At 42.6% G+C, this 15,296-nt stretch overlaps 1 protein-coding gene across 4 annotated transcripts in view; it reads left to right on the top strand.

Moving 5' to 3' along the window:
- DPP6 (dipeptidyl peptidase like 6) overlaps window positions 1-15,296 on the top strand; it is a 1,751,424-nt gene that overhangs the window by 1,517,623 nt on the left and 218,505 nt on the right. For all 4 annotated transcript variants that reach the window (XM_040352727.1, XM_040352725.1, XM_040352728.1 and 1 more), the window contains exon 8: window positions 10,725-10,845. In XM_040352727.1, the coding sequence (XP_040208661.1) occupies window positions 10,725-10,845 (121 nt within the window). The remainder of the gene's footprint in view (window positions 1-10,724; window positions 10,846-15,296) is intronic.

The following is a 15,296-nucleotide window of genomic DNA, read 5'->3' as shown; positions in this document are numbered from 1 at the left end:
AGAATCACCACCAATGCAAAACACTTTTTATTTTCTATTGTAAAATATCAAGAATATTCTGAGCCAATCAGAGTGCTCCTTCTGCATTTCCCGAATATTCGCAATTATTTTGTATTGTAAAATATCAAGAATATTCTGAGCCAATCAGAGTGCTCCTTCCGCATTTGCCGAATATTCGCAATTATTTTGTATTGTAAAATATCAAGAATATTCTGAGCCAATCAGAGTGCTCCTTCTGCATTTGCCGAATATTCGCAATTATTTTGTATTGTAAAATATCAAGAATATTCTGAGCCAATCAGAGTGCTCCTTCCGCATTTGCCGAATATTCGCAATTATTTTGTATTGTAAAATATCACGAATATTCTGAGCCAATCAGAGTGCTCCTACAGCATTTGTCGAAATTGCGCAATAAATATCGCATTCGCATGTTGCGATATTTCGATAAAATATCACGAATATTCTGAGCCAATCAGAGTGCTCCTACCGCAGTTATCAAAAAATCGCAATTATTTTCGCATTCGCAATAGCGAAAAATCGCAATCATTTAATTTCGATAAAATATCACGAATATTCGAATTTAGCGAATATATCTCGAATATTCGAATATATATTCGAGATATATCGCGAAATCGAATATGGCATATTCTGCTCAACACTATGAGAGACATCCACCAGTGCTAAGAATGGCCGCTCACCTCACAATATGGACCCTTAGATGAAAAGGGTCAAAAGCACCTTCCCATATGGGTATATATTCCAGGCTTGTATTCCAATGTTAGATGTCAAAGGTAAGACAGGCAGGCTCACAGGTGTATCCAATGAGGTATATGTCATAACATGTAAAAGAACAACAAACCATAGTGCTCTCCGCAAAAATAGTAACATTTTAATAAAAAAAGTAATGCACTTACAAGCAAAGGCACAAAATCCAGTGCCAGGTAAACAGCGTGACAGTGTGTGGAAGGCTGCGGGTGACGTCACGTCTTTCCCATCTGAACGTTGCGTCCCTATGGATGGGACTTCATTAGCGGACAAAGTCCTGCCCATAGGGTTGCACCGTTCGGATGGGAACGACGTGACGTCACCCGCAGCCTTCCACACACTGTCACGCTGTTTACCTGATGCTTGGACTAATGCCGAGTACACATGGGCTGAAAATTGACCAAAAATGGTTGGTTCGGCAGGAACTGTTCGAATTTTGGCCCATGTGTACAGCCCCCCTGTCTCTGGAAAACCAGCATCCGATCAGCATCCGATCAGTGCTGGCAGCTAATGATTATGAGCGCTGACCAGTGTGTTCTGGCAAGGGGGTAGTCCCCCTGTTAGATAACAATAGCACAACGAGGGGGGGTAGCTGTACTAACATTGCATGTGTTAGTATAGAAGTCTGTTGTTTTTCATTCAGCCTGCTGAGTTAAACAAAAAAAGCTTAGTGTGTACCAGGTTTAATAGCATTTGTAGTTGCTATTTATGTCAGAGTTTTGATAATGAAGTCCATTGACCACTTTCCCTCCAGAAGATTTACTCAATTGTTTTTCCCTTCCCCTTACCCAGAAGTGCCAGATCACATACTAGGTATGTGATCGGTCCCAATGAGGCTCCTGATTTTATTTTATTTTTGTTCGGTCCAAAACCCCAAGAGGTGGGCAGAGACAGGTGGATGCAAGTCTGCTTACATCCTCCCACACATAGTCCATTTAAAAAAATGGACAGACTACCCATGTGACAGCAGCAGCTATTGCAGTTGTTATATTCACACAGAAACTCCCTACTGTCAATTTGACAGGAATTATTGGCAGGTTCATGGGGAAGGGCAAGAAGGACAGTACTTATTACACATCCTCAGCTTACTTTATTTAAAAATTCAGTTTTTGTTGGTGAAGTGTAGTACGCCCAGGGTCCACACCTGGTTGAGTAATGCTCATGTAGCCTCAAAAGTAAAAATTAAGAATTCACTGATGCATCCCTGCGCTGCGCATACTCATACAGGTGGTCGAATATGGCCAAGCTCAGGGAAGTAGCTTGCTAACTAAATATTTAGGTAAATATGTTATTCTGAATATTTTCTGGTAAAAAGAGCATAATGTGTTGGAAATAAACAAAAATATAATAATAATAATTGCTTTTTATTTAAAAGTGGGAAAAGGAAGGTTATAACCTCTGTCAAGCTTTTATTGCTCTCTGTGTGACTCCTGCATCCTCTCAGGCCTCGTACACACGACCGAGGAACTTGTCGGAAAAGACACATAATTTTTCTCGACGAGTTCCTTGTTAGGCTTGTTGAAGAACTCGACAAGCTTGCCTTGCATACACACTGTCAAGACAAAATCTCCTCGTTCTCAAAGGCGGTGACATACAACACATACAATGGCAGGGGAAGTTCGATTCCACTGGCACAACTCTTGGGGCTGGTTTTGCTAATCTCATGTGTTTGCGTGTTAAGTAAAAGTTTGACAAAAGATGATTTGCACTTTTCAGTCTGTTACATCTTGAAAAATTTGTTATCTCCATTACAAATGCTACTTTTACTCCCGCCACATACTTTATTCTGAGCAAGCGCGGGTTTTTTAGCATACACATGCTCGAGTTTCTCGTCGAAAACCAGCCCGACGAGGAACACGCCGAACAAATTCAGACTCCCGTCGAGGAAAAAGAGAACTTGCTCTCTTTTTTGCTCGTCGAGTTCCTCGACAGTTTCCTCGATGAAAAACGTACACACGACCGGTGTCCTCTGCAAAAAAGCTCTTCCACCAAGTTTCTTGATGGATACTGCCGTACGAGGTCTCAGACTTTATCTTGGTGTCACTAGGACAAAAAGTGAGGGGAATCTTCCCCGTGAGAACAAAGACAACAATAAAAACATGACAGAAGGAGGACAGCAATTCCATTTGGAATGTTTCCTTCAATATTAGTTTCTTTCACTTTTCTTTCATTTTAATGTAAGTTCGATGTGATTTCACAGGCTTTGATTTTCTGAGGTTGCTAAAAGTGCTGTACTGTATATTGTTTGTGTGTTTATTGCTTCCATTCTCAGTACCTTGTTTATTATCAGGCAAGCTTCACAGTATTTCTGGCCAGGATTTACAGGTATGTATAAGAGCAATTACATACTACACTTACTAGGATCAGTGCTGTATGATGTACAGTATGTAAAAACAATTTTCTGTACTATTGGTATAGAAATCACTGCTCTATGCGGTGCCCGTATTGCAGTTCTCTATGCCTTGTGGATGCAGTGGTTTGGAACACTGCTACATGGTGGAAATACACACTGCTGTATTAGTCATTAAGTTGATATATGTTTCTGGAGCATGTTTCCCTCACTGTTTATCAGCACACTGTCACCTAGATGGTCTGATTTGAAGATTTTATTTAATGTAAAGCTAAGACCTTTTTTTATGATGCCTGCGGGAAATGCCATAAGGCCACGACTGGTGACCTGATTTAGCACATTCTACCTGTCAGGGGACATTAGGAATGGCCGGCAGTTCTCCAGAGAGGTTAGTAAACTAATAACATGAAGACTGTTAGGAAAAATGTGAAAGACATAGCTAGTAAAAGGGGAGAATGAAGCTAGCTCCCAGAGGTCTCTCTGTCTCTCTGCTGTGATGATGTCATTGTTCACTTCAGTCCTGCACATGGAGAAATGTCATCTGTACATGGGCAGCCACATGTCACTCCTACAGGTATACAGGTAATTCCCAATATGCTGATATCAAATATTGGTACTTTCAATGCATCTGTGATAGGTTAAGAAAGTGTTATGCCCTGTACACACGATCGGTTCATCCGATGAAAACGGACCGATGGATTTTTTTCATCAGATAACCAATAAAGCTGACTTTCATCAGTCTTGCCTACACACCATCAGTTAAAAAAACGTTTGTGTCAGAACGCAGTGACGTGAAACACTACGACGTGCTGTGAAAAATGAAGTTCACAGCTTCCGAGCATGTGTCGACTTGATTCTGAGCATGCATGGATTTTTAACCGATGGACTTGGCCACAAAAGATAATTTTTTACTATTTTTTTTTAACCATCAGATCATTTTAAAACAGGTTCTACGTTTTTTCACTGATGGGAATAAAAAACGATGGGGCCCACACACGATCGGTTCGTCCGATGAAAACGGTCCATCGGACCGTTTTCATCAGACTCACCGATCGTGTACACGGCATTACAGAGCAAAGTGAGGCAACCCAGAAGTGGCTTTCACTTCTAAATCAAGATTTCATTGCTGAGCAATTAACAGATTTATTTTTTGGAGGAACATGATAACTTTTATGTAAAGCAAACCTGCACCTTGCCAACTAAGGACAAAGTAACAGGTTGCTTGATTACCAGCCCATTTTCATGCTATTTACTTTCGCTGCATTGTTCTTTACTCTCATTTACCTGCCGAAGCTGTATGAAGTGCCTCTTATGCCTCGTACACATGGCCGAACTTTCCAAGAAAAAAAGTCAGACAGACTTTTTTTCTGGGAAAGTCCGGCCCGTGTGTAGCCTCCATCTGACTTTTTTTGTTGGAAGTCCGACGGACCTTAGATAGAGAACCTGTTCTCTTTCTTTCCGTCGGGCTTCCGTCAGAATCACGGCAGACTTTTGACCGTGCAAAAGTCTGACCGTGTGTATGAGGCATTACTTGTAGGTATGGAAAGCAGGTGACTTTCTTCCTTTACTACAGGTCAAATGTTATTCCTTAATTAAAAAAAAAGAAAGACCAGTTTGGGAAAATACTGCATTATAGCCACTAGATGGAGCTGGCAATCATAGGAACTAAATACTTATTTCCTATGATCTTCAGCGTCATCTCTTGGCCATAATGAGGATGAATAGTTATGCAATTTTCTAAATATGCCCCCATGTCTTACATTGTAAGGGAAAGGGAAAGAGTCACATGCTTTCCATGCCTAAAAGTAATTTGTGTTTCACAAGTCATTCAATTATGGCCAATTCATACATAAAAAAATGTACCAGCAATTTTGCTGGACGAATTTTCTAAGCAGCCAATCACCAGTCCATGATGCTGTCACATGCGAGAGGGCCCTTAGCAGGGCAGAAGAAGTTCATTGTTAGCAGCCAAGGGAGGCTACCAAGTAAATTCAGTAAGCAAAGTACTGGTTCAAAAATGTTGCAGTGAGGGACCTATTAAGGCATCAGACCTCTCAGAATTGCACTGTGCTTTGGCACTGCAGGGAGTTGGTGCCAGTTGGTGGCAGTGCCTTGGGTGAATTAAGTAGACACTAAAGGACAAGTCAAAGAAATTTTAGATTCTCTAATTGGTGACTCATAGTAGGTCATGTTGAAGTCTTCGATTGTATTTCAGGTAAATCAATTGATGTGCATCACACCACCTCTGCCTAAACACCATCCAAAATCATTAAGATTCATTCAAAACTGTACCCAATTTGAGGAACCCCACCAGTTACAAGGTCTGTAAATGGGGAGCATCCCACTAAACAAGGACAGTGGGGAGGTGTAGCTGAATGAATTGCAGCTTACGCTTCGTCAAAGCCTTTTACCCCCTGCAGCCTAGATAGTTCCAAAATTGGTTTTACTATTTTTAGGGGATGTCTTATTTATTTATGGTATGTACAAAAAAGTTTCTCCCCCTGTCAGCTCTGGAGTCAGCATTGTGAAATTCTGTAATCCCAAAAATAAACCTTAGTTTAAAGACCTTATAAAATGATGTAATCCGTTCTGTAAAAAGATAATATCATGTGCAGTGTGTCTCCTTGTGTAACTTTATTGTGCAAAATACCTTATTTGCAGTGCCGCTTGCCGCTCACGTGACCCGCTGGAGCTCGTCATCCCTACTCCAAATACTGCAAAGGGAGGGGCCAAGATCCCCAATGACGTCAGCCTCACTCTGAGTACTGCATTGGGTAGGGGCTTAATAAAGTTTTATTTAAAAAAAAAAAACAGCTGACATCAGCTGGGAGGAGAGAAGAGCTCCGGCGGGTCACGTGGGCGCCCAGCAGTGCTGTAAATAAGGTATTTTCCACAATAAAGTTACAAAAGGGAGACACACTGCACATTATATAATCTTTTTACAAAATGTATTGACATCTCTGAGCATTTAAAACAGCTGTTCATTATTAGTGATGTGTAAAATCCACTTCCCATGTTTTTTTTTAATTTATTTTACTGTCATTCACAGCATTTACTTTTAGCTGTTTTTAACACAAAAGACGTTATCTAATAATTTGCAATAATTGCTTATTTATATGCCACCATGCAATGTTTGACAGGCTTTATAGCAAATGTGACAAACCAGTTTTAACATTCTGTTCATACATCAGACGTTAAGTATACTTAATAGCTGTCCATTTTCGAGCTACAAAGAATTCTTAAAAAGGACCTGTCACAAAATGATACAATGACGTTCAGCAAATCTAGAAGGTCGACCAGTTGACTGCATCATTCAGCCTGACATCTATTGTCATTGCTTATCGCTTATGTTTTTAGCAATTCTGCATATGGGAACATCCCAGTTTTATGCTAGAAATAGTGGAGATTGTTCTCTGTGGAGTGCCATAGTGAGAATGAAGAGATGTGATGTGGTGGAAAACCAAGTTGGCATCTATGAACAGTGCCAACATTTTCACACTGCAAAATTACAACTTAGCATTAATCTTCTTTTCTTTTGCTTTTCCTGGTACCTCTCTTGTCCCTCCATCAACATTTAAAAAAAAAAACTTTTACATTTTCATTATTTTTCATCACTGGGATGCTGTGCTTCTTTACGCGATGCAGGCATATCATGCTGTGAAGAATATTGAAGATATCTAATATTCTAGTATCCTTATAGGCATTTCCGGAAGATTAGTATTGATAGCCAAGCTAACTTAAAAACAAAATGTGAGTTTATTGTCACACAGTTGGCATTATAAATGCAATGTAAAAAGTATAACAGTTCAGTTCATTGTAGGTAAAAATAAAATAAACAGTTATAAAGCTGAAATAAGCTTATGGAAGCATGTGTGCCTCATGACTGTGCCTTCTGTCTCCATGCTGTCTCGTGTGACCACTGACCTTAACCACTTCCGGACCGCTGATACCTTTATATACGATATACGTCAGCTGTTTGAAGAGGGATATCTTTTTTATGGCAGCAGCTAGCTTCCATAACCCAGATATCCTCTTCTTCAGTGGGTGGTCCAGTTTCCGATAATAGTGGTCTCTGCAGCGGATTCGCCGCAAGATCACATTTTTTTAGAGGGGGCCCTCTCGCCGCCCTCCAGTGCACATCTTTCCGCTTACCAGACCCGTTGGCAGCGGTGGAGGCGATCCGGTCCTCTCGCTGGCTGGGTATGGAGACGAGTGAGGGGAAGATGTCCCCTCAAAACTGCAATTCTGAATACTGTCGCTTTTTTCTAATTCAGTGCCATTGGCAGCTGAGTAAACCGGAATTAATGTTGTGACATTGCTTCCATGTTTACATATAGGAGACTGGAATCAAGCCATTTCTGGCTTTGATTCAGTCTCTCTCTAGCTGGCAGAAGTGCCGGATTGCGCATTGGGTCTCTTGGAGGTACAGGAGGCCTGGGAACAGCGGCGGAAGGCGGTGGGAGAGGGGGGTCCTCTCCCGCTCCTCCAGGATAACAAACGAGCGGCTTTTAGCCACATCGCTTGTTATCCCTCCTGAACCGACCGCTCGCTCTAAAAAACGGTACTGGAGTTCAGGCATCACCCCTGTATAACCCCTGAATGCCAAGGCGCATATGTGCATTACAGTCATCGTTAAGGGTAATGTGCTGATGATGTTATATCATGGAAGTCTACTAAAGTAACACATATTACCTACTTAAACATCATTAAGTAAATGCATACGAACACTAATGATTATAACTGAGATTATACTAATCCCAACAGCATTTAAACAAATATATGTATTATTCCTTTAATTCCTGTCTATTCTTGACTTCTCATGACATTGTATACCAGATGCCTTATATGTCATTCTCAAATTAGCTACGTACACCAGAAATATCTCGCATATTACTGACTCAGCTTCAGCTGAAGTTCTATTTGACCAAAAATCTGATCAAGGTCATTCACACATACTGTATTAGTATTATGATTAATCATAAAAACAAATATATTTTGCAAGCTTGTCATGAATATAATATAATACAACACGCCTCAGTACTTTACTCAACAGTCCTCAGCCCTGATGCAAGGCGTGGGTTGGCTCTTGGGAGGAGTTATGTCTTCTCAGCAGAGGGGCGTGGCCAAGGCCAGCCGTTTTGTAGAAGCCAGTGGATTCAGAATAAATTACATGGTTGACATCATCAGAGCATGGCCTTGGTCTTTTTACATTTGTGTGTGTGGAGTAGGACATGCTCCTTCCTAGGACCAGCACCTTACAAGGATGTTGAGCCAAGGGATTGTGCACAATAGGTTTGGTGCAGTGGTATAAACAAGGCCAAGGATAAATCCAAGGAACAATTCCAAGCTTACTTACCGACCAGCCCTCGGACAACCAAATCAACCTGTCTAACAGTATGCGTTAAAAACAGGGGTTTAGTCTGCATACATTTGCAAATACATGTGTAAGCTACAGAGCCTCACCAATACTTTTTCTTGTAACACTAACATACCTGTGTTTCTAAATTAAGGAGGTAATTTGCCTACTGACCTTCAGTCTAAGGACTTCTATACTGGCTGCCAATAACCACTTAAGGACCGCCCACTGTATATATCCGTCCACAGAATGGCACGGCTGGGCAGACGTACCAGCACGTCCTGTACATCTACCCAGCCATGGGTCCGGGACCGGGACCATGGGACCGTGGGACCCGCGGACCCAATTGCTGCTGGGGTCCCGCGATCGGTCCCCGAAACTGAAGAACGGGGAGAACCGCGTGTAAACACGGCTTCCCCGTGCTTCACTGTGGCGGCGTCATCGATCGTGTCATCCCCTTTATAGGGAGACACAATCAATGACGTTACTCCTACAGCCACACCCCCCTACAGTTGTAAACACACACTAGGTTAAACATAACCCCTTCAGCGCCCCCTGTGGATAACTCCCAAACTGCAACTGTCATTTTCACAATAAACAATGCAATTTAAATGCATTTTTTGCTGTGAAAATGACAATGGTCCCAAAAATGTGTCAAAATTGTCCGAAGTGTCCACCATAATGTCGCAGTCATGAAAAAAATCGCTGATCGCCGCCATTAGTAGTAAAAAAATATTTTTTTATAAAAATATTGTAAATGCTATAAATTTTGCGCAAACCAACCGATAAACGCTTATTGCGATTTTTTTTACCAAAAATAGGTAGAAGAATACGTATCGGCCTAAACTGAGAAAAAAAATGTTTTTTTATATATTTTTGGGGGATATTTATTATAGGAAAAAGTAAAAAAATATTGCATTTTTTTCAAAACTGTCGCTCTATTTTTGTTTATAGCGCAAAAAATAAAAACCGCAGAGGTGATCAAATACCACCAAAAGAAAGCTCTATTTGTGGGGAAAAAAAGGACGTCAATTTTGTTTGGGAGCCATGTCGCACAACCGCGCAATTGTCTGTTAAAGCGACGCAGTGCCGAATCGCAAAACCTGGCCTGGGCCTTTAGCTGCCTAAAGGTCCGGGGCTTAAGTGGTTAAAGCAGGTTCTTACCCTTTGACACCAAATGCAAGGGGTCCTTTCTCCACTGAACACCGATAAAAGGAGTCACTACAATTTTCACTGTGCTTTTTTCTGACCTTTATTATAATTTCTTTCATTTTGTAATTATTACTGAAAATAATTCAAAACGTACTGATCAAGCTAATCTACCAGTAGTTGTAGATGTAGAAATTTAGCAGGGATTGCCCACGACGTAAAAATAATTTTAAGAGATCTTCTGTGTTAAAAAGGTTCTGGGAAATTAACCAAAATGTATTATGCGGAGAACTGAATGCAAGATATGTATTAGATGTAAAGGGGAGACTAAAATAACAGAATGTAATTACCTTATCATCACATACGTTTGACTTGAGTTATAAAATGTCTTTCCAATTGTACAACCCTGAAATTTTCTGTACTTTTTTCTGTAAAATGCCATGGAAGGTTGCTAAAGAGTGCAGTTCAGCTAATAATAGTAAGTAAGAAAGGAAGGTGTGGCTCACAGGGATATGAGCAAAAGACCCAGTCCCATTTTAAGAATTTTAGAATCTGATTTTTAAGGTATGCCAGGTTCTTTGCAGAAAAAGTAACACTGCATGCAGATGCCAGGAGCAGCTTGCACTATCGTACACCAAGCATTGCCTGGGAGCTTTAAAGTAGACATCCAGTCAAACGATGAAGATTAAACCTACTCACACCACCATTCTAAACCCTATGCAATCTACCGTGTACAGGAAAGATGTGTATACTTACCTAATCTAAGGGCACTGTGGTCTGGTCACATGATCTCCCCAGCAGACAGCTTGAGGAGAGAGGAGAGAGCAGCATCTGTTGTTGGCTGCCCCTCTTCTACACTGAAGCCGGCGATGGTGATCCAATCAGATACCGAACTGGAGCGCCCTTAGGTTAGGTAAGCATTAACATCTTTCTTTAGGGTAGTTAGCATAGAGCTTAAAATGGGGGTTTTAAGTAGGTTTAAGCTTAGTTAGCCCTTGACTGGATTTCTACTTTAACATCCACATTTTAAAGCTTTTACTCTGAAGATTAGCATGTAAACAAGATCTTACCAGCTGACCGTCTTATTTTTTTCTTACATTATAGATTTTCATATTCGAAAATAACATCTTCTATAAAATGAATGCAGACAGCCGACCCATCCGCCTGGTCTCTACTGGGAAAGAAGGAGTCATCTTTAACGGGCTGAGCGACTGGCTTTATGAAGGTAGGACAAATTGCTTTGAAAAAAAAATGAAATACTATGAATGATAGCTGACATTTTACTGTAATAAAAACATACATTAGACTTCCGTACAACAACATTAAAGTCGTTCAGTCCTTCAGATGCCAATATCGTTCCCATATGAAATGTGGCAAAGGGCATTGATAGCATTTTTGTGACAGATCATTGTGTCTTGTTCTTAAAATTGCATCTGCACTAGGTTCTTGAAAAAGGTATGCATCACTTTGTGCGCCTGGAACATAAAAAGCCTGTGTGTTTGTGATATATAGAGTGATGGATCAGGCCTTGCAAATGGCCATTTTGCTGTGAAATTGACAAGAGGTACACTTTGTCTTCTAGCACTCCCGCAGGCTACAATTTGCAAGCTTGTAGCTTTATTTTGTAAATTAGGGTTTAAAGAAAAAGAAAAGAACATCTAGCAACTGTATATACGTATATCAACTAGGAATAATTAAAAAGAAAATTAAGTTTATACATATCTATAAAACTTTATAGATACTATAACAAGGTTACCTAACAGTAAGATCTCATTAGATGTGGTTATATAGGCTGTTATGTTCTTACTGACCCTTCAATGATCTTCCATAACTCCTGACGTCTAAGCATTGCCCTAGGCCAATGAAATGGTTTATTTATAAAGCACAACACATGATAGGCTCAGTTCACAAAGCTTTAGCTTTAGATAAGGTTCTTTATCAGCTATGTAATTGCTGTTTTCAAATCATATTGGACACAGCTGAAGATAGCTGTTATTTTTTTTAAATTTTGGATCTTATACAGATGTTAAAGTGGTATTAAACCCCCAAATTATTGCAGCTTGCTAATTCCCAGAAGTGATGGCCACATTTTGTTTTTAAGGTTTTTACCTCTATTTTCATCTGGTGGTCTGACTAGTAAGTCTGTTAGGGCCAGATTCACGTAGACTAGCGGCGGCGTAACGTATCGTAGATACGTTACACCGCCGCAAGTTTTCATCGCAAGTGCCTGATTCACAAAGCACTTGCAATGAAAACCTACGCTGGCGGCCTCCGGCGTAAGCCCGCGTAATTTAAATGGGCGTGTGCCATTTAAATTAGGCGCGCTCCCGCGCCGGACCTACTGCACATGCTCCGTTTCGAAATTCCCGCCGTGCTTTGTGTGAAGTGACGTAATTTTTTCGAACGGCGACGTATGTAGCATACTTCCGTATTCCCGGACGTCTTACTCAAACGATGTGAATTTTTCAATTTCAACGCGGGAACGACGGCCATACTTTAAACAGCACATACGTGTGTTGTCTAAAGTTAGGGCAGGTCAAACGACGCCTAAAATTGCGACGGGAAACTATACTAGCGACGACGTACCGAACGCGAAAATCCATCGTGGATCGCCGTAACTGCTAATTTGCATACCCGACGCTGGAATACGACGCAAACTCCCCCCAGCGGCGGCCGCGGTACTGCATCCTAAGATCCGACAGTGTAAAACAATTACACCTGTCGGATCTAAGGGCTATCTATGCGTAACTGATTCTATGAATCAGTTGCATAGATACTCTGAGAGATACGACGGAGTATCTGAGATACTCTGTCGTATCTCCGCTGTGAATCTGGCCCTTTGTTTGCAACTTCCTGTCAGGGGCACACTTGTACAGCAGCATTATTTTAGGAGGACACTCCTAGTTCTATATTAAATGCTGGTAGAACCTACAATGATGGCGCGTACACACGATCATTTTTCGGCTTGTAAAAAACAACGTTTTTCAGCCTCTAGAAAAAACAATGTTTTTTCCAACTTCATCATTAAAACGACGTTGCCCACACACGATCGTTAAAAAAAAAATGCTCTATCAAAGCGCGGTGACGTACAATACGTACGACGGTATTATAAAGGGGAAGTTCCATGCGGATGGCACCACCCTTTGGGCTGCTTTAGCTGATTCTGTGTTAGTAAAAGAGTGATGCATGTGCTTACTCCATTCTGAGCGCTAGTTTTACCAGAACGAGCGCTCCCATCTCATAACTTGCTTCTAAACATGCGCGGGTTTTTCAAATCGTTTTAGCTAGGGTTGTCCCGATACCACTTTTTTGAGACCGAGTACAAGTACCGATACTTTTTTTCAAGTACTCGCCGATACCGAATACCGATACTTTTTTTAAATGTCATGTGACAGTATTTTTTTTTTTTTCACTATTTTTTTTTTTTTACAGTGATTTTTTTTATTTATTTATTTTTTAGGGGGTTGGGGTGAATTGTCAGTGTGGTTTTTTTTTTTTTTTTTTTTTTACTTCTTTTTTTTTTTTATTTTTTTATATTTATTGCAATTTTTTTTTTTTTTTAATCAGCCCTGTTGGGGGGCTTTGGTGAGATTTTAGGGGTCTTAACAGACCTCTGGCATCTCCCCTTTAAGACAGAGAAAGGGACTAGGGAAACAGATTCCCCAGTCCCTTTCTCAGCAGCTTCAGCTGAAATGAATGGAGGGAAGCTCCTCCATTCATAAACTGAAGCATCGTAAACACAGGAGGTTACGATGCTCAGTTATATGAATGGACAGAGTCGGTGACCACCGACTCTGTTCATTCAGAAATGGTAGGAGCTGGGCTTAGCGGCTCCTACCTCCGCTCTCCCCCCTGACAGATTGAGGGGGGAGAGCGGCACTGCACGGACGGACGGACGGGGGGGGGGAAAGGAGGAAATAACTGCACGGACGGACGGGGGGGGGGGGGGAGGGGAGGAGGAAAGAACTGCACGGACGGACGGACGGGGGGAAGGAGGAAAGAACTGTCCGCTCTCCCCCCTGACAGATTGAGGGGGGAGAGCGGCACTGCAAAAAAAACTGCACGGACTGACGGAGAGATGCACGGACGGACGGGGGAGGAGGAAATAACTGCACGGACAGACGGGGGGGGGGGGAGGAGGAAAGAACTGCACGGACGGACAGGGGGGGGGGGGAAGGAGGAAAGAACTGCACGGACGGACGGGGGGGAAGGAGGAAAGAACTGTCCGCTCTCCCCCCTGACAGATTGAGGGGGGAGAGCGGCACTGCAAAAAAAACTGCACGGACTGACGGAGAGATGCACGGACGGACGGGGGGGGGGGGGGGGAGGAGGAAATAACTGCACGGACAGACGGGGGGGGGAGGAGGAAAGAACTGCACGGACGGACAGGGGGGGGGGGAAGGAGGAAATAACTGCACGGACGGACAGGGGGGGGGGGGAGGAGGAAAGAACTGCACGGACGGACAGGGGGGGGGGGGAAGGAGGAAAGAACTGCACGGACGGACAGGGGGGGGGGAAGGAGGAAAGAACTGCACGGACGGACGGGGGGAAGGAGGAAAGAACTGGACGGGGGGGGGGGGCGGGGAGAGAACGACACGGACGGGGGAAGGGAAGGAGAGAGAGCGGCACGGACGTACGGGGGGAGGTGAGAGAGCAGCACGGACAGGGGAAGTCAACAGCACGGGGGGAGAGAAGATTTGCAACTCCCCTGCCTGCCCGCCCAAGTATCGGGTGAAGCATCAGGAGCATTTCCCCGAGTACAAGTACTCGGGAAATGCTCGGTATCGGTCCCGATACCGATACTAGTATCGGTATCGGGACATCCCTAGTTTTAGCCCACACACGATAATTTTTTACAACCCGAAAAACGACATCGTTTAAAACGTCGTTAAAAAATGCAGCATGTTCAAAGTTTTTTTTTTTTTTTCATTTTTCAGAACCCGAAAAACTATGTGAAGCCCACACACGATCATTTTAAATGACATTTTTAAAAAACGTTGTTTTTTACAAGCTGAAAAATGATCGTGTGTACGCGGCATGAGAACTGAACTTAAAGCGGAGGTTCGGCCAAATATTTTTTTTTTTTAAAGCCAGCAGCTACAAATATGACAGCTGCTGACTTTTAAAAAATGGACACTTACCCATCCAGCGCGCCCACGATGTCAGCAGCTGAGGCTGAGCAATCGCTCTGTCCTCGGCTGCTTCCGCCGCCATCCTCGGTGAGGGAATCAGGCAGTGAAGCCTTGTGGCTTCACTGTCTGATTCCGTACTGCGCATGTACGTGGATCGTGGCGCGCTGTCACTGGTCCCCGCTCTCTCCTGGGAACAGTGTTTCCCAGAAGACAGCGGGGGGGGTGACGTTCCAGGCTGGATTCCCCACAGGGATCCGAACCCGGAAGTGGTGCAAATACCTATCTCAGACAGGTATCTGCACCCCCTCCCCCCTGAAAGTTGTCAAATGTGACACCGGAGGGGGGGAGGGATCCAAAAAGCAGAGGTTTACTTTTTGTGTGAACCTCTGCTTTAATGGTGAGATTCTATGCAGTCTTGTTGAATCAGCTCTCTGTGTGGTGAAATACATACTATAATAGATCTTCATTATAAATGAGTAGACAAGTCATATTACCAGTTATATTCCCGTATCACGTAGTGCTTATTCATACTTTAGAGTTTAAA

The sequence above is a fragment of the Rana temporaria genome, chromosome 5 (genome assembly GCF_905171775.1).
Source record: "Rana temporaria chromosome 5, aRanTem1.1, whole genome shotgun sequence".
Taxonomy (NCBI): Eukaryota; Metazoa; Chordata; class Amphibia; order Anura; family Ranidae; genus Rana; species Rana temporaria.
The sequence above is the reverse complement of the archived record's forward strand: the minus strand, read 5'-3'. Positions and strand labels throughout refer to the sequence as shown.